Source organism: Myotis myotis, unplaced genomic scaffold (genome assembly GCF_014108235.1).
Source record: "Myotis myotis isolate mMyoMyo1 unplaced genomic scaffold, mMyoMyo1.p scaffold_m19_p_1, whole genome shotgun sequence".
Lineage (NCBI taxonomy): Eukaryota > Metazoa > Chordata > Mammalia > Chiroptera > Vespertilionidae > Myotis > Myotis myotis.
The window spans coordinates 168517309-168543077 of record NW_023416313.1 but is presented as its reverse complement, the minus strand read 5'-3'; the positions used below and the strand labels follow the sequence as shown (position 1 = coordinate 168543077).

The 25769-nt window shown below is 37.5% G+C and overlaps 1 protein-coding gene across 3 annotated transcripts in view; it reads left to right on the top strand.

Moving 5' to 3' along the window:
• DMXL2 (Dmx like 2) overlaps window positions 1-25769 on the top strand; it is a 163346-nt gene that overhangs the window by 78160 nt on the left and 59417 nt on the right. For all 3 annotated transcript variants that reach the window (XR_004966358.1, XM_036301475.1, XM_036301466.1), the window contains exons 14-17: window positions 5549-5638; window positions 7968-8085; window positions 14673-14792; window positions 17944-18171. Coding sequence is in view for 2 of the 3 variants with exons in the window: in XM_036301475.1 (XP_036157368.1) it covers window positions 5549-5638; window positions 7968-8085; window positions 14673-14792; window positions 17944-18171 (556 nt within the window). In the remaining variant the exon portion in view is untranslated. The remainder of the gene's footprint in view (window positions 1-5548; window positions 5639-7967; window positions 8086-14672; window positions 14793-17943; window positions 18172-25769) is intronic.

Here is a 25769-nt window from a genome sequence, read left to right as displayed (position 1 = left end):
CTCTGAAGTACATGAATCAAAATTATAGTCTACACATCACACATCAATACATTTTACATTTAAAGAAATAAATTTTTCTTTTTCTAAAATATGACAATTTCTTTTTGACATTTTTTACTTTTTAGTTTGGTTCTGTTAGTCTTTCTAAGGCAGCTTTAATAATGTCTGTGTTAAGTTTAGAACATTTGACTTTTTTTAGCTTGATTCATTATTTTAAAAAGTGCTATGGTTGGAATATATTATCAGTGGGAGGCAGTATCTCTAATAGTTCTGCATATGAACTAGAAATTATGTCTATTAGTTAATACTCAGATTTGAATAGTGGATTGTCTATCTATGTTATAAAAGGCCTGTGGCCCTAACACTGTAACGACCAAAGACCAGCACGGGTGGGCAGGGCCATGTGATTTCGCTGGGCTTCTAGTTTACCTATAAAAACATGCCTCTTTATAAAACAACTCTTCTAATAAAATTTTTTCCAATATTTAAAAACAAAGATGAGTGTCTGCTGTGCCTCTAAATGTGTAGGGGACACAGACTGTAAGTTTCAGTGTCTGCCTTTAAGAGCTTTTAATTTAGTTGAGGATAGAAATCCTATATAATAAAGATGTAATATGCAAATGCTTGTTACATAACGATCAACAGCGTAACGACCGGATCATGGATCAGCAGGAGGGTGGGTCAGCAAGCTACAAGCAGGTGGCAGAAAGCTACAGGATGGAGCTGGGCAGCAAGCTATGGGTGGGTGTGTGGGCGGGGGGGGGGGGGGGGAGCTACAGGAGGGCGCTACTGGCTACAAGTGGATGGCAGAGAACTACAGGAGGGGGCAGGGCAGCAAGCTATGAGCCGGGTCGGGGGGAGAAGGGGTTGGAGGGAGCTACAGGAGGGCGGAAGCGAGCTACTGGCACACGGATTCGTGCGCAGAACTACTAGTTATTAATAAAAAGTTAAATAGCAGTTTAAGGCAGAAAAAGTGTCTGAGGATTGTTTGTAATTAATTGTTTAACAGATGGCATCAGAGTATTTTATAATTCAGAGGATAGAGATAACAGTTTAGGGTAGGCATAGAAGTCTTCATTAAAAACAGTATTTGGATTTATTTGTGATGGCTGAATAATATTTAGAAAGACAAATTCTTTTTTTTTTTTTTTTGCCTGAGTGAGAGAATGGCCTGATAGTAAGTGTGAATATAGGAAAGTATATGTATAAGTAAGGCTTGTTCCAGCAACAGTGAGAAAACAACTTGAACTGGATGGAGCCAAAGGTTTAGCATCTTAAAATTATAGAGTCAAAAGATACTTTAAAAGTCATTTAGTTTAACCAGCCATCTGATGCTTTATACCCCTCTACCACATTCTGACAATTTGTCATCTGGCTTCCAAAAAAGGAAAACTTAACTCTAAAGGCAGCTCATTCTGTCTGAATTACCCTCACTGTTCTATCAGAATTACATTTGTATTTCTTAAATTCTATTCATTAGTCCTAGTTCCATTTAGAATAAGTCTAAAATTCTTTTCCTATATTTCACCTCAGATATTTGATGACAACTATCTTGTACCCTTGAATTTTTACATCTGATTCTGGTTAGGTTTCTTATATAGCAGTCTTATGGCCTCTGTCATTAAATACTATTGTGTTTTGACAATCACACCACCTCCTTTGTATGTAATTGATTCATATTGAGCTGACTCCCAAATATCTCAAAGTTTTTGGTTTTTTGGCCAGTAAGCCATTCTATATTTGTGCATTTGAATTGGGCCCAAATGTTGGCCTATTTTTCCTGTTACATTTCATTTTGTTAGGCTCAACTTAGCAATACAACTTTTTAGTATATTTTTGAATCCATATTCTGATATGTTATTATTGTCTGACTTACAGGATCAGCTTATTTGATGAATGTTGTATCTACAACTTCATCTAAGTCATTTATTACAGTTTTAAACAGTACAGGCGTGAAGAGTCTAGTAGTGCACATTTGAAATCTTTTTTCGTTTTTATTGTCTGGAATATTTCTCCAGCTGTCCCAAAGATTTCCATGAGGCAGCTTGTTATATACTTTGCTGAAATGAAATACACCCTGTCTGCCAAATCTTCTTAAGTAAAAAAAAGGAAGTGAAATATGTATGCTATGACTGTTTTAATGGATAGTAGATTGAATGTATACAACCTGTTCTCTCCTGATGACAACATTGTACTAAGTAGACATCAAGCACTTTCTGTTTTCCTTTTTTGAAAATTGGAACATTTGCCTTTTTTAGTCTTTTGGATATGACATTCCCTATGATTTCTCAGGAAACTTCCTGTGTTATTCATTGATCTCATTTGCAAAATTCCCCTAACCTGGGCATTATTTTTCCAGAAAATATAAATTCATTTAGAGCAGTTAGACACATTCTTGCAACTTCTTTATTTATCCTGGCATTCTACTTCCACATTACCAATGCACTTCTTTTTTTAATTTTACTTTATTTTTATTGAATTTTTACAGAGAGGAAAGGAGAGGGATAGAGAGCTAGAAACATCGATGAGAGAGAAACATCGATCAGCTGCCTCCTGCACGCTCCCCACTGGGAATGTGCCCGCAACCAAGGCACATGCCCTTGACCGGAGTCGAACCTGGGACCCTTGAGTCCGCAGGCCGACACTCTGTCCACTGAGCCAAACCGGCCAGGGCCCAATGCACTTCTTTTCTTAAACCTTCCATTAAAAAAAATTTAGAAGTAATACTTATCCATTGTAGAAAATTTCTACTTTTGCAAGCTAAATTATTGAAATAACAAATCAGAGACAAAATAGGAATCATGGAGTTCTTTATTCTCTGGACTTTATTAACATTAAACCACCAGCCTCTGTTAATGATCTTATTTTTTCCTTTATCTCTATACTCTGAAAACATTAATTTATTCATTGCCTTAGTTATTTTTTAAATAAACTTTTAATTCTAGAATAGTTTTAGATTTACAGAAAAGTAGCAAGTAAAGTAGAGTTACCAGACTACCCCACAGCCAGCTTTCTCTTACATTACCAGGAAACATTGGTCACAACTAATAAACCATTGTTGGTATGATAAAATTAATTAAACTCCAGACTTTATTAAGACTTAACTGATATTTCCACTAATGTGTTCCAAGATCTCATCCAGAAAAACACATTGTGTTATCATTAGTCTTCTCTGATCTGTAAAAGTTTCTTCAGTTTTCTTTTTCTTTTCTAATATGTTTTTATTGCTTTCAGAGAGGAGGGGAGAGGGAGAGACAGATAGAAACATCAATGATGAGAGAGGCTCACTGATCGGCTGCCTCCTGCACACCCCCTACTGGGGATTGAGCAGAAACCCAAGTATGTGCCCTGACCAGGAATCAGCTGTGACCTCCTGGTTCATAGGCAACACTCAACCACTGAGCCACCCCGACCAGGCTCTTCATCAGTTTTCTTGCTCATGACTTTGACAGTTTTGAGTAGTACTGGTCAGATATTTTATAGAATTTTCTCTCAAATTGGGTTTTGTGCTATTTTTTCTCATGCTTACACTGAATTTATGAGTTTTGGGGAATACCACAGATGTGCAGTACCCTTCTCATCCCATTATATGATGGGTACATGCTTTCAGTGTTTGCCAGATTTTCCCAGTATAAAGTTATCGTCCTTTTTCCCCTACCCTTTCATGCTCTATTTGGAAGTCATTGTGCCACTATGCACAGCCCACACTCAAGGGAGAGGGGGAATTAGGCTTCACCTCTGCTTGGGGAGTAGGGACCATTAACTTCGAATCTCATTGCTATAATTGGGTTTAAGTTCTGTCTGGCTATTTTTCCCACTATTCGTTTCATCTGTTCTTTTTTCCTCTTTTCTTCTTTTTCTGTTTCTTTTGAATATAGTATTTTCTTATGCTTCTATTTTATCTATTTTATATGGGTTTATTAGCTACATCCTATGTGTGTGTTTTTAGTGGTTTGTATAGGGTTTCCAGTCTGCATCCTTTATCTCCAAGACAAGGGAAACACAGATTCCAGTTTGGTATTGTATCATTGTGTAATGATGCCAATTCAGTCATAATACTCCTTGGAACCTAAATTGTAATTGTACCGTCAGTACTCATCATAGCAGGGAAATTGGGAGGCGGGGGCGGGGAGGAGGGGAGAAACAATTAACATAACAGAAAGCTGTTCCTGTGCTTATAGTCACAAAGCCAAGCTTCATCATTGTAGCCTCCTCCTCCCACCACCAAATTCTGCATTCCCTTGGGTGTTTTGTTTTGTTGTGTATTTTTTTCCCCCCTTTTTTTAACCTGGTGGAGTGGCCCAAACTTTCCCACGGGAACCAGGCCCTTTGAAGTCCTGTCTTTTTTTAGTTGCTGCTGTTTCCCATCAACATTTCAAATAGGTATGGGAATATCAAGAAATCCTTGAATTTCAGACACAGTTTTTTTTTATGTCCACATTTTGTAGTAACAAACCAGGATCATTCACCCTGACCAGTCACTCTTCTTTGTACTAGTAGGTTGGTTAAGTAACGTGAGTTCAAAATAGTCAAGTGCCTGCCTCAGCTTTCAGGTTAAAGTATAATGGACCTCTGACCAGGTTCCCTGACAGAAATGTTTGGCTTTTGAGCACCAGCACTCTTCAGGCACATCAAGAGCAAGATTGTGGGGACAGGGAAAACATTATATAGGCGCGTTGTTGGGTGTAATAGAGAGGGGGTTACTTCTTCCTCGCCACTTTGGTCTGCAGACCTCGCTGTGGAGGAAGTGGCATCTTATTAATCACCAGCTTAGGCATATACTGTAGTATGGAGGCAGCCCCCCACCACATAGGGTATTACCCCCAGCTGGTGCTGTATTTCAGTAGGCATTCTCCTGTGCTGTGAAGCCAGCTGCTCTCAGGTGGAGAGCCACTTGGTTAAGCCCCAGCAAGTTTTGTGGAATTAGATTTGGTACCATATTTCTTCCAGATGGGCTGGAATTAGGGTGAGTGAGTGGTGAAAAACAGTAATCAAGCTAATTACTATTTAATGCAACGTTTTAAACAAAATTAAAGCGAAAGTTCCATGATGAATTAAATGTTAACATTTTAAATAAAGACAGGATCTAACAGTACCGTGGTGAACCATATCAGATCCTGAGGCCAAAAGAAGATTATTTACTCTATAATCATAAGTATATTAAAACTGACACTTATTTTAAGAGTAAGTATTTATACCAAGACCAGAATTCATTATAATTTTTATTTTTCTGGCATTTATATAAGCCATCTTTTCAGGAATATTATCAAAATGTCTGTATGGAGCTTTAAGGTTGCAACATGAAGAAGACATGTTAAAAGATGCCTTGAAGTTATTTATTTACTATTTATGTAAACACTTGATTTTTCTAACTGCTTATTTAGTTTAAAAAATGAGAATAAGACTGAGTATAACAAGTTGCAATATTTCTTTGAATGTTGGAATTGTCATTGTCAATCAGTTAAGTTAGAGGGGCCTTTAATGTCTGAAATGTTATGTCATATTGAGATAGATTAATAAATTATTGATTTTGTGCTTTTATTTACAGAAACTTATTGGAGAAGTATTTAATATTGTGAGCCAACAATCTACTGCTCGACCTGGCTGCATTATTGAACTCGATGCAATAACCAATCAAGTAAAAACATACTTGTGAATTGGTGATATTAGTATACTTTATCCCAGTGTTTCATATGCCATATAATATATTTCATTCTCAAAATAATTCTCTTATTTAACACTAAATACAGCCAACTTCTCTTGATTCTTGTAGTGAAAAACCTAATGATTTAGGAATTATTCTCCTCCAGTTGAATTGTATCTATAGCCATATTTTCTTGTTTAAAAAGATCATTTGATGTAATTGGGGAAGTCATGAGGGAAAATATAGTACAGCTGCATAGATGCTTGATTTGCGGTTTCTCTTACATTATTACTCATTTCAACTCAGTAGAGGGTGACTTCATCTTTAGAGTGTTTGCCTTCTTATGCTAAACATTAGGTACTTCTATGAGGTCCACTAAAATGCAGATGAAATAGAATAAAAATATACATCTTTCTAATCTCAGGTCTTTTGTGCAGCCAGTGTTCTTCCCCAGTTACTAGTGAGGAAATGAGAACCTTCTCCCTTAGGAGTTTGGAAATTCATTCTACCTCTCAGGATATTTGTATCTTCAGGATCATATTTACGGACTAAGAGATAGAACTAATATATTCATTCTAAATATAAAAAAATATTAGTTTGGTGAGGAAGTTACTGATATTTTCAAACAAGGAAATGAAGAAAGAACCCACCATACTTAGAAACAGCTACAGAGTTATGTCATTATTTTTCCATGGTGCCTTTCATGTTTTGGTTTTTTTTGGAAAACATAATAATTTTCACCAATATAGAGAAATTACCACATCAGTTCTTGGCAATAGAACTCTGGATGCCAGACTCGAATTACTAATGCCTCCTAGGAAACCCTTAACTTTTCTATCCATGCTTTTCTTATACATTCACCCTGTGATTTCCTCCTTCTATTCCATAGGGATATGGTAGAAGAGTGGATTGGCTTCATTCCCATAGATATCTTAACTTTTAATGGAGTGGGTATGAAGTTCACCCCCTGCTTTAGCCCATTCTTTACTCTTTTCCATAGGATATTAATATAGTATATTACATATTGTGAATTGCTAATATTCACTAGCATTCTGCTTTTCACTTCACTCTTGCTCACAGCTTTTTCCCTTCTAGTTGTGCCTATCTTTTTTTCTTTAAGATACTTTATTGATTTTTTTTTAAGAGGGAGAGGGAGGGAGAGGGAGGAAGAGGGAGGAAGAGAAACATCAATATGAGAGTGAGACATTGATTGGCTGCTTCCTGCATGGCCCCCCCCCCCCCCCCCCCCCCCCCCCCGAGATTGAGCCTGAAACCTGGGCATGTGCCCTAACTACCTAACTAGCTGGCAACATTTTGGTGCATGGGACAATGCCCAGCCAACTGAGCCACACTGGCCACTGCGTGGCTATGTTTAATACAAGGCTGGTAAACAGTAAGCTTTGATAAATGGCAGGCTTTTTATAAATGATAAAGTTTAAAACTCGTTCTAGGTTTGTACCCAGTGTATTGTACGATTTCTCTATCTGTGAAGACAGCACCCTCCCCTTTTACTTCACTTATTCTTTCTCTCTGGCGAGGGACCTTAGTCTACCATGACTGTAAAAATATTTTTTTTTTCTTATTTCTACCTTGAAATCTGTGGGGCAACTATTTAATTGTCCTGACATACTTCCATACTAGGCTTCTGTTTGGTTCTAGCCTTTCCTTGAATTTCTCATTTTTATGATTCTAAGTTGCCATTTGTGATTGTCTTTACTCTTCTCTGGTCCAAAAACATGATTATGTAGCATAGCAGCTGACAGTGATGCTTCAGCCGTCCTCCTAGAAATCCTAGTTGTGTATAAGTACATTGCTCCAGAGGTGTGTCATCCCCACTGGCTGTTTCAGGATTCCTCATAATTCCCACCACACAGATTTATTGGGAGTACCCTGTACTTCGAGAACTTTCCTGGTTTTTGTTTTTTTTTGAAGTGGAATTAAGAAAAGCAAAGGAGTCCTGTGCTAATGTGCCTTACATAATGAGCTTTGCCTTTTCCAGCCAAGCATGAGGCCTGATACTTTTGAGCTCAGAGTGATATAGATCACTTAACTACATTTTGTTTTTTGAATTCTTTTTTGAGAAGCAAATCTGTTGATTTGTTTTCATTATTGCTCCTCATTTCTGCTATTGACTATAGCATCTTTGAAAGTATTTTTCTCAGTCCAGATGACTTTTTTTTTCTGTAGCTTTTTCTCTCTCCAGTTAGTCAATAGATAAAGAAATCATGGGAGAGATTAATTTCTTCTACATTAGAATTTTTGGGGCAGTGGTGTGTGGGAGATAAAGAATTTCAAAAATTAAACTTTTTTTTCATATTTGTAGTGTGGTGCAAATACACAATTGCTTCATGTGTTTCAAGAAGATTTCATTATAGGATATAAACCACATAAGGAAGATTTGGAGAAAAAGGAAACAGAAGTATTTTTTCAGCCATCACAAGGTACTTTTTAAAAAGTCATGAATTTACTTACCTTAACCTTAAAAAAAGAGGTCTCCAAAAAGTTTTTCAAGTATAGATCTTTATAACACAAGTAATCACTCTCATAATTTTACGCAAATATACCAGTTCTCTCATAATTGCTTGTTTGTAGATTTAGAAGATATGCGGCTGAAATTACATATTGAAAGACAGTTTCATTGGCAACATAGACTTCTGTCAAGAAATGTTATTTATAGAATACTACTCAGCCATAAGAAAGAAGGATATTTTACCCTTTGCAACAGCATGGATGGACCTGGAGATTGTTATGCTAAATGAAATAAGCCAGTCAGAGAAAGACAAGTACCATATGATTTCACTCATATGTGGAATATAATGAACAAAATAAACTAACAAACAATATAGAAACAGACTCATAGATAGAGAACAGACTGACAGCTGTCAGAGGGGTGGGGGGCGTTGCAGGGCTGGGTGTAAAAGATGAAGGGATTAACAACACACACACAAACAAACTCATGGACACAGACAGCAGGACAGCAGTGGTGATTGCCAATGGAAGGTGGAATGGGGGAAGGAAAAAGAGGGCATGGGGGCATAAATGGTGATGGAAGGAGACTTGTGGTAGTGAATACACAATACAACATACAGATGATGTATTGTAGAATTGAACACCTGAAACCTGTATAATTTTATTAACCTATGTCACCCCAATAAATTTAATAAGTAAAAAAAATGTTATTTATGAAATCTAGTTTAATTATTTTAAATATTAATTTTAATTGTTTAACTCTACAATTAATTTGTTCTGAATGGTAGTAAGTTCCCTGTGGCATCTTAAGCAAACCAATTAATTAGTATAAGTTCAAAATCCTATATAATAAAAGCCTAATATGCTAAGTGTCCAGTCATCTGTTCAACTAATCAAAGCATAATATGCTAATGATATGCTAAGGCCACTCAACCGCTCACTATGACATGCACTAACCACCAGGGGGCAGACAGTCGACCAGTTGCTATGATGTGCACTGACCACCAGAGGGTAGATGCTCCGACCAGTAGGTTAGCTTGCTGCTTGGATTTGGCTGATCGAGACTGGGCGAGATGGGCTGGACACACCCTGGAGTCCTCCTGTGGTCCCTCTGCGGCTGGCCAACCTCCTGTGTCTCTCCCCAGCCCAGATGGTTCAAAGGTGGGGTCTCTTGAAATCCGGGACCCATCGGGGGATGTTGGAGAGCCGGTTTCTGCCCAATCCTGTAGGCCAGGCCGAGAGACCTCACTGGTGCACGAATTTGTGCACTGGGCCTCTAGTATAATAATAAATTGCTACAAACTTATTGAATATAGAGTGTAAGATACTATGTTGTATGGTATGCTAGAAACTTCAGGTATGCTGTGAATTAAAGGTACTGTCTTACAGTTTTCTCTTGAAGTATAACATTTCCTTTTTCTTTTTGTGAAAGTAGTTTTCCATAAGAACTATCAAGAACAAATCATATGATGTTTAGTTAGTTTATTTATTTATTTATTTAAATATATTTTTATTGATTTCAGAGAGGAAGGGAGAGGGAGAGAGAGATAGAAACATCAGTGATGGAGAGAACCATCGATCAGCCGCCCTCTGCACGTCCCCTATCGGGGACCCAGCCCGTAACCTGGTCATGTGCCCTTGACCGGAATTGAACCTGGGACCCTTTAATCTGCAGGCTGATGCTCTATCCACTGAGCCAAACTGGCTAGGGCAAATTATTTATTTTTTAAATATATTTTTATTGGTTTCAGAGAGGGAAAGAGAAAGATAGAAACATCAGTGATGAGAGAAAAATCATGATTGGCTGCCTCCTGTATGCCCCACACTGGGGATTGAGCCTGTAACCCAGGAATTGAACCATGACCTCCTGGTTCATAAGTCTATGCTTAACCACTGAGCCATGCCGGCCAGGCTATATAATGTTCAGTTTAAACTTGAGCTTAAAATATTCCCTTTAGAAGATATAACTTTGTAATTATAAAACTGCTATGTTCCATTTGAACATAGAACATATTAAATAGAACATTCTACTTGAAAGTAGGAAAGACATATTCTAGTTTAATAATTTATTTTATTTGATAAATACTTTTTAGTTTACAGAATATCCAGATACTTTTTCTGGTTTGGTTATGGATTGTAAGTATCTAGATGGACATATTTAATTTTCTTGTAAAGCTTTTGTCACAGAATTATGTATAGACATTTAAGGAAAGTATAATAAATTCATGCAGATAATTTTCTTTCATTTTGTGGAAAATCAGAATGAGTTCTCTATGAGGTTTATCTCAATTATCTTTTCATCCCTCAGACTAGTAATTTTTTGCCTTCATGTATCTTTCTTCATATTCCAAAACTTTTCTTCTTTATAACTTATGCCATTGTCATGTTCAGTTTTTGTTTTTTACTATCATTAAAGAATTACAGTACTACTTTATAGATTTAAAATTTGCTTTTTCTTAGCATTTATCTTGCTATTTCTAACAGTAAACACATACCAACCTACTAGAAAACAATGCTTATATAAAGTTGGTATTTTTATTTATAGTATTTTTAATTGAAAGACTTACATTTAAAAATGTATTTTATTTTCACTTTTGTTATTTCTTTGTCAATACAAAATCTGCCCAAAAGATTTTCCTAATTTTTTTCTTGATTTTCTTTTAATTTTTATGCAGAGTTTCTCCAATATTTTTTTCTGATTTTTTAGCTATTTTCTTAAAAGACTTGATATGAATAAAATGATGTGTAATTATGTATAAAATTACAGTAATTATTTTTAAAAATGCCACTTATAAGCAAAAATGGAGTGTATAGTTGAGTTAATCTCCCTATACCCATAACTTAGATTAAAGATTTTAAGATTTTGTCACACTTACTTTACCCTATTTTCCTTTTGTTCTGAAATATTTTAAAGGAAATCCAGCCATGATGTTGGTTTACTCCTCTGTACATGTTTGCTATTAGTATACTAACAACAAAATTCCTCAGAATTATGTAATAATTAGTCCATATTGACTCCATTTAATAGTTTTAAATATGTTGGGGATTTTTATTGTTTGGATCTATATCCAAACAAAGTTCACACTTTGTGTTTCATTGTTAATTAAGAGTGATCCCCGTTATGCTCTCATTATGCCACTGAGTTGTTTTAGAGAGAGTTATTTTATAGAAATTTCTCTGACTAGTTGTGATTTCATTTAAACTTTTTCTTGAAAAGTGCAAATTAGCTCTATAGACTTTATTAGATACAGATGGTCAACTTCTTAGGCAATTCTGTGTATTTCTGTATCACACCAGAAATAACATGTTAGAATGTCTCATTTTTAGTGATGCTAAGAGTCAGATGCTTCAGGTAGTGGCTCCAATGTAAAGATTGCCAGCAATGTTTTTATATCATGGTTTCTTCCATTGTAATGTTGCTTTTGAATCAATTATTTCATGAAGAATTACAAATTTATGATTTTCTAATTCTGTTGGTTCTCATTTATTAGCTGGAAAGCATTTTTAAAGAAAAACTTGCCCTTAAGAACTGGGGCTGTTAGGCTACTTTGGAATAGAGTTATTTTTAGGAAAGGTAGGGTAAGTGCTTAGTTCTTTCCCATTGACCGTCTCAGAGGAAGTAGTGTGTGCCCACCTTACCACCAGGAGTTACTGAGGAATTTGTTGTTGGTGTTTGGCTTTCTTTTTCTTTTTGGTATCATATGAACCTATTAAGAAAAAACACACATCCCTCTATTGAAGGATAATATCCTATATAATAAAATGCAGATTGTCCCCTTGGGAGTTTGCTCGCTATGACTGGTCCGTGCACTGACCCCAGGGGGTGGCGCGGAATGAAGGAAGGCCCTGATTGGCCCTGATCACCGGCCAGGCCTAGGGACCCTACCTGTGAACGGAGTTTCGTGCACTGGGCCTCAAGTATATACAGAAAAGTACTCACATTACTCATGGATATTTATGTTCTTAGCATATTTCAATCAGTTTGCAGACATTATCCTTTTTAGTGTTCACATCACCTGATATTAAGCTAGTGAGGAGCCCTTCAAGTTGGTCCTCTGAGTCCTTTTGACACAACCTCATGAGTCTTGATAGTTGACTTTCTTTCTGGCACAACTAGATGTTCCAGGTTCATCTTGTCACTGTCCTTTACAAGAATGGAGTCATTTCTCCAAACTATTTCTTTTAATGGGGAATGGGCTTTAGAGACCACAGTCTGGGCCCAGGAACTGCCTATTCCCCCTGAGTTGTCATAGATTTTTATTTTTTAAGGAAAGGGTTTGTTGTCCTGTGTATAGACCTCATTTCTATATATGAAGAATACAATTTACATTTATGAATAACAGGGAAAATTATACCCCTAAATAATGTCTTTTCATAAAAAAATACATAAAATTTCTAAAAAGTCTCTTCTGTATCACTACCACAACCCCTCCCCTCATGCCTTTTAAAAAATGCTCTTTTCATATAGGAAATATAAGATAAATACTTCTTTTTAAGTTAAAAGTAAATTCTTTTTTTTTTAATATATTTTTTATTGATTTTTTACAGAGAGGAAGGGAGAGAGAGAGTTAGAAACATCGATGAGAGAGAAACATCGATCAGCTGCCTCCTGCACATCTCCTACTGGGGATGTGCCTGCAACCCAGGTACATGCCCTTGACCGGAATCGAACCTGGGACCTTTCAATCCGCAGGCCGACGCTCTATCCACTGAGCCAAACCAGTTTCGGCTTAAGTTAAAAGTAAATTCTTAATATATATTTTTTAAATTTACATTCTTTGTTGTTTGAAGTATTACATATGTCTCCCCCCCCCCATTGACCTCTCCCCAGCTGTCTTCCCCCCTCCCCAGAATATGCCCTCCCCTCTACTATCTGTGCCTATTGGTTATGCTCATATGCATTCATACAAGTCGTTTGATTGACCTCTTACTCCACCCTCCACCCCTGCCTTCCCTCTGAGGTTGGACGGTATGTTCGATGCTTCTTTGTCTCTGGATCTATTTTTGTTCATCAGTTTATGTTGGTCATTATATTCCACAAATAAGTGAGATCGTGTGATATTTATCTTTCTCCGACTGGTTTATTTCGCTTAGCATAATGCTCTCCAGTTCCATCCATGCTGTTGCAAAATAGGTTCCTTCTTTTTTTACAGCAGCATAGTTTTCCATTGTGTAGATGTACCACAGTTTTTTAATCCACTCATCTGCTGATGGGCACTTAGGCTGTTCCCAAATCTTAGCTATGGTGAATTATGCTGCTATGAACATAGGGGTGCATATATCCTTTCTGATTGGTGTTTCTGAGTTTTTGGGATATAATCCTAGAAGTGGGATTACTGGGTCAAATGGGAGTTCCATTTTTAACTTTTTGAGGAAACTCCATACTATTTTCCACAGTGGCTGCACCAGTCTGCATTCCCACCAGCAGTGCATGAGTGTTCCTTTTTCTCTGCATCCTCACCAGCACTTGTCATTTGTTGATTTGTTGATGATAGCCATTCTGACAGGTGTGAGATGGTACCTCATTGTCATTTTGATTTGCATCTCTTGGACGATTAGTGACTTTGAGCATGTTTTCATATGTCTCTTGGCCTTCTGTATGCCCTCTTTCAAAAAGTGTCTAGGTCTTTTGCCCATTTTTTGATTCAATTGTTTATTTTCCTTTTGTTAAGTTGTATGAGTTCCTATAAAATTTGGATATTAAACCCTTATCGGATAAAACATGCAGTGGGCTCTCTTGTTGTTTTGTTGATGTTTTCTTTTGCTGGGCAGAAGCTTTTTATTTTGATGTAGTCCCATTTGTTTTTTTTCTCCTTAGTTCCCATTGTCCTAGGAGCTGTAGTGGTAAAGCTATTGCTACGACATATGTCTTATATTTGCTGCCTATGAATTCTTCTAAGATTTTTATGGTTTCCTGTCATAACGTTTAAGTCGTTTATCTGTTTTGAGTTTATTTTTGTGTATGGTGTAAGTTGGTGGTCTAGTTTCATTTTTTTTGCATGTATCTGCCCAATTTTCCCAACACCAGATAAATGCTTATTTCATTTTTTCCTTTTAATTGACAATTTTTCAAATAAAGAGTTAGTGCCATAGATACTTTGAGGGGTGTCCAGTGAGACTGGGTTTGGCTTTTGTACTCTCCCTCCCTCTCTTCCTGCCTTTCTCTTCCTTTCTCTCCTCCTTCCATTTCTTCTTATTTGTCTTTTCCTGTGTGCCCTCTCTTTCTCTTTTAGTATTTTTATAAATTAATGTTTTTTAAATAGTATATAGTCAATGTGTTTTAATAAATGGTATTTATTTATTGTCTAATGCTTATATTGTCCCATCTTTGACTAGTAGGTGTCCCTTCGTGTTGGCTTTTGTGTACTGTTGATGCCTCATTAGTCTTTGTTAGCTACCTAACTTTTGGTACAAAAATTATATAAAACTACTTCCAAATGTCTATTCTTCCTTCTCCCTCCCAACTTCTATGTATATAAGAGATATTTTTTAAAAGTGTCTTTTCTTTTTACCCTGTATAAACATATTAACTTAAGTATCCTTTTTCTTTGAACAATAGGGTATCGCCCACCACCTTTTTCAGAAAAGTTCTTTCTAGTGGTCATTGAAAAGGACAGCAATAATTACTCTATTCTCCATATGTGGCACCTTCATCTTAAATCTGTACAGCCATGTTTAGGTAAGTAGTTATATTATAATTTTTATGTAGAGATATGAAATTTTATTTTATTGAGTATGCTTTAGATTACTTAGTTCTTTAAAGTGAAAATCGAACTGTAAATTGAGTTGGTGAATCGAAGTATACAGTATATGTGCCAGACTTTTCATTACATCATAAATCATTAATGAAACCAGTGATCTAAAAACATTATGGATACATTAGACATTAAAAAAAAAACCCCAAAGCTTGACTGACTTATTTTTCCCATCAATACTTAATGTTTATTATGACTATGTCTCTTTAAGCCAATTTTCTATAGAATTAATGTTGTACTTTTCTGTTGATTAATACATAATGCCTTCTGATACAGTGTACATTAGCTTAGTATCACCAAGAGAAGTAGATTTGCTATTTAGAAAAATATGGTGGAACATCTGAACCGTAGCTCATAAGTAGCACTGTTTTGGTAGCACATTAGGAAATGCACTATTGGTAAAAAATTATTTCAGCCATGCTTTTGCTATGTACATTTATAGTAATTTTTTAAAGCAAAATAGAAAATCTATAGTATGAAGCAAAGGAATTGAGCAAAGATCTTTCTTTCTAAAACAAGCTTACTTTCTGAGAGAGAATTCTTAAAGTGAAGAACTATAAGATAGCCATATCAAACTGAATCTCCTTTAAACTACTTAACTCAAAATATTTATTAAAATATTTTATTCTTTCTTATAATTATATAATTAACTGATATTAAACACATTAAATATTTATTACAGTGAACTAGTTGTAAATATACATATAAGTGTGTGTGTATATATATATATATATGTGTGTGTGTATATATATGTACACACACACTTATATGTATATTTACAACTAGTGTATATATATATACATATAAATATGTATATATATACACACACATACATATACATTTTTTTCTTTCTCTTTGTAATCTAGATTATCACATAATTGTGTAAGTAGCACTTCTAACTGGGCCATGAATGGCATTAGAAAAGCCAAATGATTTGATAGAACCTTTTACCTGTAGCTAGTAAAGTCTAATCTTCTTGAGCCAGCAGGAATCCAAAACTTATTTCAAAGCCTTTGGAGTTTTAATACTTGGCATTACATGTTGTTAAGAGTAGAGGAATCTAAAACCATCTCATCAGGAAGAGAATTTTTAACTCACTAGAGAATATAGTATTTTATGGAGTTGGGCACAGAGCCAGGAGTGGTTCTAAAGAGATTAATAGAGGTGGTAACAGATCCCTGTGGTAGGACAGGAATCACGTGACACCTTCCGTTCTCATTGCTTATGAGTGAAGTGTCCCACTGCTGTTCTCCGAAGGCCAGGTCTCGTGTAGAGTTGCTTGTTTACCCTGTTTGTGACAATAGCATGTGAATACAAACAGTAAGATTGCAGTGGAGTCTAATAAATATGTTCTTTTCCACTCGGACAGAAAGCACCTGTTTTTCAGTTCTAATATTCACAGCTGCTTTAACGTAGTGTATATTGCCATTCACAGCTACTGCTTGAGTTTATCAGTGTGTTGAAAATCCTGGCAGAGTTTGAAACGATAGGCTTAAATTTAGATGTGGAAGGAACATGCTGAGTAACTTCTAGGTGTCAGGTACTGAGATAGGTACATTATATATGAGATAGGTACTATCCCACTTTACCAATGGATTAATATTAAATAACTTGACCAAGTCCCACATGTCACAAAAATTGTTTTCAAAATCAGGTTTCTGGCTCTAAAGCCTTTGAATCTTATTTTCTTTCTTATCATGATATACTTGAAAACTGCCCATTTTGTAGGAAGGGAAGAGGGCAGTTTCCCTGTTTGGCAGATGAGAAAATAGCCAGAGGCAGTGGAGTGTGTTACCCGAGGAAACACATCTAGTTAGTGATGGAGCTGCTGGATAACTCGATAAGTTTGTAGTCTTACTCCATTTTACTAAAATTGTTTTTATATTTCTTCTTGAGTGGTCTGCTTTTATAAAATAGAGTGACATATTTGACTTCCACCAACAGGGATTGATTATCTCTTGGTGTTCTGGTGCTTCTTTAGATGTACAAAGCAATAAGACATCATCCTTGCCCTTGATGAATTCATAGTTGAATGGGGGAGATAGACACATAACCAAATAAACATAATGCTAAATATCCCTCACATGTAGCAGAGCACAGGTAACTGAATCTGCTTAGAGATTTACACTTCACTCCAATGTGTAGTGAAACTCTTTGGAAGAAGATCAAGGTCAGTGTGCCTTACAAAGCCAGTCAACTTATACTATCTTAAATTTAATAGGAACTTTTATTTTTTGTATTTGTTCTTGAAATCATTCTTTTGTTTCAGCATGTAATACTTAAGAGGCTCGTATTTTAGTATCTTCTTTGCCACAGCTAATTATATGACCTTAGGAAAATCATTAAGTTCTCCAGGTTTAAATTTCTTTACCTGTTAAGTGAGGTGGTACCTTATTATTTCTCAAATTTTGATTCATGGTTCATCTGTTTCAGCAACACCTGGGCTTATTAATGCAGATTTCTGGGATCTACCCCAAAATAACCGTATCAGTGTCTCTATGGTTAGGCCCAGGGAACTTGATGTTAACAAGTTCTCCAAGGTTTTTGTATGTCTTAAAGGTTGAGAACATTGGACTAGATAGCTTTTACATGTTGTGATTCTTCCCTGACAGTCTCCCTGTGATGGATATGCTAAGAAAGAGTAAAAGGGCAAAAAAAAAGTGTGTGTGTGTGTGTGTGTGTGTTTTTAATTATCAAGGTAACTGAGCAAAGTCTGAAAAATAATCTTGTTTTCAAAGTACTTTTTAAAAAAATATATATATATATTTTATTGATTTTTTTACAGAGAGGAAGGGAGAGGAATAGAGAGTTAGAAACATCGATGAGAGAGAAACACTGATCAGCTGCCTCCTGCACACTCCCTACTGGGGTTGTGCCCGCAACCAAGTACATACTCTTGACCGGAATCGAACGTGGGGCCTTTAAGTCTGCAGGCCGACACTCTTTCCACTGAGCCAAACCGGTTAGGGCTCAACGTACTTTTAAGGAACCATGTTTCTTAAGTAAAATTTATTCTACTTACTTGTGTATAGTAATGATAATAATATAGTTAATAATTTTTTAATTTATTTAAAGCTAAAGCTTCAGAAGGTGTTTCATCAGAGAGTCTACTTTCAGTCCCTGGACAGAAGAATGTAGACTCTTCTCCAGAAGCCTCACCCAGTATAAGCCCCATGCCACATTCTTCATCAATTGCCAATCTTCAAACTGCCAGTAAACTTATTCTGAGTTCTAGACTGGTATACAGCCAACCTCTTGATCTCCCAGAAGGAGTTGAAGTAATAAGAGCAACCCCTTCAGCAGGTAAGGTAACTTTAAGACCAAGTAGTTGTAGCTCAGAGTGGTCTTCCATTGCTAAAATGCCTGAACTCCTCCGAAATTGACACTGAAATAAAGATTTATTTTCTAGTAATGGTACATCTGTTTGGAAACATTCTTTATAAGTAATAATCTGTGATAAATGTAATCAGCTTGACAGAAAATGGTATAAATATTTTAAAGTGAGGCTTCTTGCCTGCCCTATGATTTCCTGTAAATAGGAATGTTATTACAGCAAAATTGTAAAGAACAAATATATTCGTTTGCGCATCCTTAAAGCTTACTTTTTAAAATTAAGATTTTTCATCCACATCATGCTAATCATGTCTCACTTTTATTAAGTATATTGAACTAGAGTTGGCAGATACTGGTGGCGAAAAAAATGTAGGCTATACAATTATAGTTTGGCTAGTCTAGAATGATACTGACTTTAACACGGTGGATAAGATAGCTTGGAGGGCAGGATTGGAAGACAAATTTAAAATGATCTGCCACATGTGGAATTGTAATGGAAGAGTTCCTCGAATAGTATTTTTGGGGAACTGAAATTAGAGGCTCAGATGTTTAAGTAGTTTTTCCACTTTTACAAAGGTATCAGTGGACTGGAACTTGAATATAGGTCTTTTGACCCCAATCCTAATTGCTATTACACTTATCTATACTATTATGTCTACACTATTGTACTGCTACTAGAGGCCTGGTGCATGGATTCATGCATGGGTGAGGTCCCTCAGCCTGGCCTGCACCCTCTCACAATCTGAGACTCCTTGGGGGGATGTTAGACTGCTGGTTGCGGCCTGATCCCTGCAGGCTGGCCAAAACCGGCAGTCCGACATCCCCCATGAGGGATGTAGCAGCGCCGAAGTGGCAGGTGGCCGGGGAGGAGCCCCAGCCTGTGCTGTGCACAGCTCCGCTGCTGCTCATCCTGGCCCTGCTGCGCCTGCTGCTCCCGCCACTTGGTAGCCCTGCTGCAGCGGTGGGAGAGGCTGGCTTCTGGCTGAGCGGCGCTCCCGTAGTGGGAGTGCACTGACCACCAGGGGGCAGCTCCTGCGTTGAGAACCTGCTCCCTGCTGGTCAGTGTGTGTCATAGCAACCTGCCGACAAGTCATTCCAGTCATTCCAGTCATTCGGTCTTAAGGATCGCTTAGGCCAGGGGTGGGCAAACTTTTTGACTCGAGGGCCACAATGGGTTCTTAAACTGGACCGGAGGGCCGGAACAAAAGCATGGATGGAGTGTTTGTGTGAACTAATATAAATTCAAAGTAAACATCATTACATAAAAGGGTACGGTCTTTTTTTAGTTTTATTCATTTCAGATGGGCCAGATCCGGCCCACGGGCCGTAGTTTGCCCACGGCTGGCTTAGGCATATATATACATATATATATATATATATATATATATATATATATATGTATGTATATATACTAGAAGCCTGGTGTATGACATTTGTGCACAGGGGAGGGGGTCCCTGTCGAGTGTGTTTCCTTCCACGACTCGCGTGGAGTAGGGTTCGGTATCTGAAAGAGGAGCCGCACAGCAAATGAGAGAAAAAGACACGAGATAATTTTGCAATATTGGGGGACCAGGCGGCAAGTCCCGAAGGACTTCTCCTCTGTGCTCAGGCCTCACCAAGCTTTGTATTCATCTGGGATGCCCCTATAGCATAGCCCTAGGCAGGTGACCCCCTGCAACAGGCAGACTAGCCCATCAGCAAGGATTTACATAATAATAAATGGGGGAGTAGTTTCAGCTACCACTGTCTGGACAAACAGAGGTGGCGCCTAGCTCCGGGCTTTGCTAGGGCTTCAAAGGCACCCAGCCTTCAGGGGGTTTCGGGGAGTGCTCTGTCTATGCTTATCAGATAGTGAAGGCAATAAACAGTTTCCCACATCTCCCCCTTATTTTTTCTTTAAAAAATAATCAAGTCCCAATTTCATTGTCCAAAAGTTCTGAGTCCATGTTTCAATGTCCAACAGTTCATGTGTACATGCCAGCAATGAAATGTTGGTTCTGGATGGTGGAAAATGCAGGTCCGGTCCTTTCAGGTCTGGTTCTGGGCAACCTGCAGCGACGCACAGCTGCTGACTGCTAGCATGGCAAGGCGTCTTCACCATCTCCATCTCTGAACTGTCTCTTCTGTCTTTGTGGCTGGCTTTCTGTGATCCGTTGTTACAGGAATCCACATGGTCTTGGAGTTGTTCTCTGAAAGTATACAAACATATTCTCGACCAAAGGTTAATAAAGGAAATTTTACTTGGGGAATCCTTTTTATATTTGCCCAAATGATTTTCCTTTGGCTTATTTTGACACCACATATGTTTTTCATGGGTGTCTTGCTGTTAGCATTACAAAATGAAAAAAAGAAATTTTTCTAGATGTAATTTAGTTACAGGATATTTTTCCTTACATGGTATTCTTCCACTATCCCCCTTTTTTTTGATTTAATTAGGAGACTTCTTGGAAATTTTATAATGCAGTCTAGATAGCTTTAAATATTAATTTTTTGCACGCAAAAACAATGAGCCTGAACATGCTTCAGGTTCATAGCATGTTTACCATGAACATTTTTGTTAATACTTTTTGAATAATTAATTATTTAAAATAGCCAAATTTAATTAATTTGAAAACTTGACAACTATTTTACTGTCAAATTTAATATTTTAACAATAATTTTAATTTACACTGTAAATATTAATTGAAAGGATCACTTTACATCCTTGTGAAGGCTCTGAGCATTCCTGTTGTTAGACTATATTTAGACATAGGGTCTGTTAGCCAAGCCTCCGTTTTTCTGGATTCTGATTTCAGCTGGACCAAATCTCTTCTGTTATTTGGTTCCTGATCTGGGCTGGGCATGGGAAGCAAGAAGCAGCCATGGGGACAGGAGACCTTCCTCAGAAGGGCCGAGTGTTCAAGCCCGTGCACCGTTCAAGTCCGTGCACCATTGGGGGGGTGAGGATCTGTGCCCCACCTTTGTTGCACCCCAAGTTTTCTCCTACTGGCCCCCAGCTGTGCCTGTCTTAGGTCGTCCCACCCTGTGGGATCTTACCCGTCGTTGACTACCAGCTATCTCTGGGCCAAGTAGGGTGATGTGAGGTTCAGTTCTGTCTCCTTGATAGCCTATGTCCCTCTGGCCTCCATACCCAGCAACTGCCTTTGGATCCCCTCGCCTGCTGGCGGGGCCCCGGCATTGATCATAGGGAACCCAGGTTTCTCCTCCAGAGAGGGCCCAGCTTACGCCATTGGGCCAGAGACAGATCCATGGTACCAGCTTTTCATGATCCCAGCTTGAATGGAGAGCTAAGGTAACAGCTGTAGGCAATTGGATTCCTCTTGGCAAAAAAAAGTCAAGATAGGTCAATACAGAATGCTTAAGTGCCTTCCCCAGGAGGCCCTCCACACAGTGGAAAGGAATAAATCCCTTCATGTAAAGCATTCAAATTCATTTGTAAATTTGTTTGGGATAAATGCACAATATACTGTTATAAAGCATCAAAAATTATTAATAAAACTTTGTAGAATAATACCATGTAAGAATATTCTTTGCTCTAGGTCATGACAACTTAATTTTAAACTCAAGGTTTGGAATGAGGAACCTAGTTAGCAAAAAAAAAGCAATTTACAGAAGCAGAGACAGTATGCTATCTAAATTACAGTTTTGGATCTCCAGAGCACTGAGTTGACACGCTAACTAGATCCTTATGCTGTCCTTCCCAGGTAAAGGAAAAATGTGCCTTCTAAGACATATGAAACTTACAGTTTTTACCTGAATGAATTGTTACCATACTTCACTTTACCATGCCCCAGGTGGCCTCTGGGCTGTTGGTTGTCTGGTTTGTCTTCCTCCTGCTGGATTACACTTGGAGAATTTTAACTTAAAAAGGAAAAATCTTTCTTTTTTACACCAAGTAACTTATAGGGTTACTTCTTGGATGTTGACTGATAGTGCTGCAAGGCCATGTATTCCAAGTCATTACACATTTATGGTGACTGTACTTATTTTCAGATTTGGTATTTTAACAGCAAATCATTATATTATCCTGTAAATATTAGTGGAAGATATTTCAAAATATTAAACTTTCTCCTTTTTATTAAATTTAAAATAATGTTTTTAAACAGCATTCCCTTTTGGCTTATTTGCATATACAGAGGGATCATGGGAAGCCTTCAGTAACTTTTTAGAAGAATTTTACTTTACTAGGATTCAATTGCTTACAAGGATTAGTAAATTCAGTAAAGTTTTATGTCTGATACACGAGGTGCAAACGTTGCTTCACTTCCAGCCTAATTTAAAATGCAGCGGTGAGGAGCTTTTAAATAAAAGACATTGCTATTTTAAATATAGACTTTGCTACTAATAAATCAATTCTTTCTTTTATTTGGCAGGAATTCCTTATGCAACCAAGTATATTATATTTTGAAATATTGTACTCTGGAAAAACTGTCAAATACATATCTAATTAAAAAATATTTAACACTTAAAAACAGTTCTCAACATAATAGGATCTAGTCTTGACCATGGAATCAATTACTCTTAATTTGTTTATGATATATGTATAACTGTGGTTCTACTGAGAATTTTAGATATCTTTTAAAAATGTCTCTATCTACAAGCCTTTTAAGAAATACGAGCTCTATTGTCGGCCCTTATAAAGCCAACTGCTTAAAACATTGGTCTATCATACCACTGAAATTATATTAAGACCATGATTGCTAATTTATTAAGCATTAAAAATATCTTCTTAAAAATAGTATTAAATAAATCTGGGAGGCAAGCACACTTTTTGCCCCATCCGCATTTCCATAGTAAAACTCCGCCTTAAAACTCCACCCCTGAAATCCCATCCTGCCTCAGTGAGCAGACATTCCTTTTGTGATTGGCTAAGTCAGAGGGCGGGGCTGTTCCAAGATGGCGGCACCCAGGGGCGCGGCAGGCCATGCGGCCAACATGGCGGCTGCCAAGTCTGGCAGCTCAACATTGAGGCTGTCTACACTGTTCTCTGAACAGAAAAGATGATTTCCTTATTCTCACAATAAACAAGGGAAGAGCAAACCAAAATCCCTAAAAGATAGATGGCCAACATTATATTGTAGACAAACAGAAATCTCATTAGCTGTTTATACCCTTTATAATTATCTTAAAGCATATCAATCAAATTTAAACTGGTTTTTGTATTAAAAATTTCAGTTGAGATCTTAAAAATTAATCCTCTTTTTAAAATCAGACCAAGAAGTAACATATTTTGAATTCCTAATCATTTAAGGGAAAACACATTCTATTTTTTCAAAAACAAGTTATACATTAGATATTTAATTAATTTCTCCCGATTCAATTTGCACTTTAAACTTTCAGAGCTTTAAATCTTAGACATTTCAAATAAAATATAAGGCATTTTCAATTAATAGATTAACTTCTATCTTCTAGACTTCATAATAGGCATACTCAGATCAACATTTCAGTATTATAAATTTCAATACTTTTAGATGATTTGAACTTAAAAGTTTTAAGTTTCCAGCCAATAAGCCTGGCATAGCTGCTAAAATGGTCACAATTTTCCTGTTGGGGAAGTCAAGAAACAAAACCATAGCAATTCACATGTAAACTTGACTATCAACTTCCTGGTGGTACTTGCCTCAGGGCGGGAAATTTCAAAAGCTACTTTAAATCACTTTGGGAAACCAGTCTGTATTTCTTTGTCAGGTTCAACTTTGCCATTTTTAAGGCCAAAACAGTCTCAAGTTTTTATTCTGTACGCAGCAAAAAGTCAAGTTCAGCTCAAAACTATGCGCACTCGTTTTTAAACTGGCCTTTTCCCTTTACATGTGCACAGAAATCCTGGATGCATTTATAAATTTATAAAAGCTTTTCAATTACTAGAAGGACTTTAATTTTAGAATACTTGGGGAGGGGGCGTCCCATCTGGGTCGCCACATGCTCCTTCTTCCCTTTCCCCACATCCTGCTTTGGGGGAAGTTTCAGCAAATGACTCAGATGGTGTATTTTTCCCAAAGTCATGCTTAATAGAAGACATTTTAAATTTTTTCCTATTTCGCTTTCTAAAGTCATGGCTAGCACCCAAGGTTATCTTAGCCAAAGTTTGGTTGTCATAAGATGTTCTCCGGTAATTTTTAAATAAAACATTAAGTAATCTCATTGTGGGAGAGCTTATAACTCTGCCTTTTCCTGCCACCTTTGAATCTCTCCGCACCAGAGAGAGATTCGGCAGCGGGGTTTCATTTCTTATTACAGATTTTAGATTCCAAATACAAATTAAGATTTTAATTTGGACAAGAAACCACATTAAGATGACCATGGCACTCTTTTTTCAGCCTGATTTTAAGGAGTACCTTTTAATATTCCAATTTCTTTATAATTTGGCCTTTTTGCACAGGTGATTCTATTCATGGCAAATTAAACATATCAGAATTAGGACATGGAGGTGGAGGGAGCCATGAAGGCCATTCCTCCCATTTTTTCTTTTCTTTCTGCTCCTCTTAAGGAGCAGAGGGTGCAAGGGGAGGAGATTTATCCTCCTTGACCTCTCCTAAAGCCTCTAGGAAATGAAATGCCGTGTTCCACAGGGGAAACAATTTTTGGCAAGTTCTGATTAACTTTTTGGCAAACTTTTAAGATCTAATGCACCTTTTTCAAGAAACCAAGGGTTATGTTCTATAATAACATGCAAAAACTGTAAGATATTACCTTCTAAAATTTTAATACTTTAAACATGCAAATCAAAAGCCTATAATAAAGTTTCTTACTTTTCTAAAAGCCAAATATACCTTTTTAAAGCCGAATCTACTTTCTTAAAGCCAAATCCTTCCCTGTTTGTTAGCCTGGTTAAGAAAACGTTCCCAGTTACTTACAGACCCGGGCTTCTGTAGTTGATCCTGGGCATTGCGTGCGGTGGAATCCCCCTCACCTTTTTTCGGTGAGTTTTCCACACCTTTTCGGTGAAAACTTCCTTTTCTCGCTCCAGCGAGACCTGCACTTCCAGATTACCCGTTGGGCGCCAGATGTCGAGTGTGTTTCCTTCCACGACTCGCGTGGAGTAGGGTTCGGTATCTGAAAGAGGAGCCGCACAGCAAATGAGAGAAAAAGACACGAGATAATTTTGCAATATTGGGGGACCAGGCGGCAAGTCCCGAAGGACTTCTCCTCTGTGCTCAGGCCTCACCAAGCTTTGTATTCATCTGGGATGCCCCTATAGCATAGCCCTAGGCAGGTGACCCCCTGCAACAGGCAGACTAGCCCATCAGCAAGGATTTACATAATAATAAATGGGGGAGTAGTTTCAGCTACCACTGTCTGGACAAACAGAGGTGGCGCCTAGCTCCGGGCTTTGCTAGGGCTTCAAAGGCACCCAGCCTTCAGGGGGTTTCGGGGAGTGCTCTGTCTATGCTTATCAGATAGTGAAGGCAATAAACAGTTTCCCACAGGTCCCTCAGCCCGACCTGCACCCTCTCCAACCTGGGAGCCCTCGGGGGATGTCCAGCTGTTGGACATCCCAGTTGGACATCCCTCTCGCAATCCGGGACCTCTGGCTCCTAACCACTCTGCCTGCTTGCCTGATCCCCCTA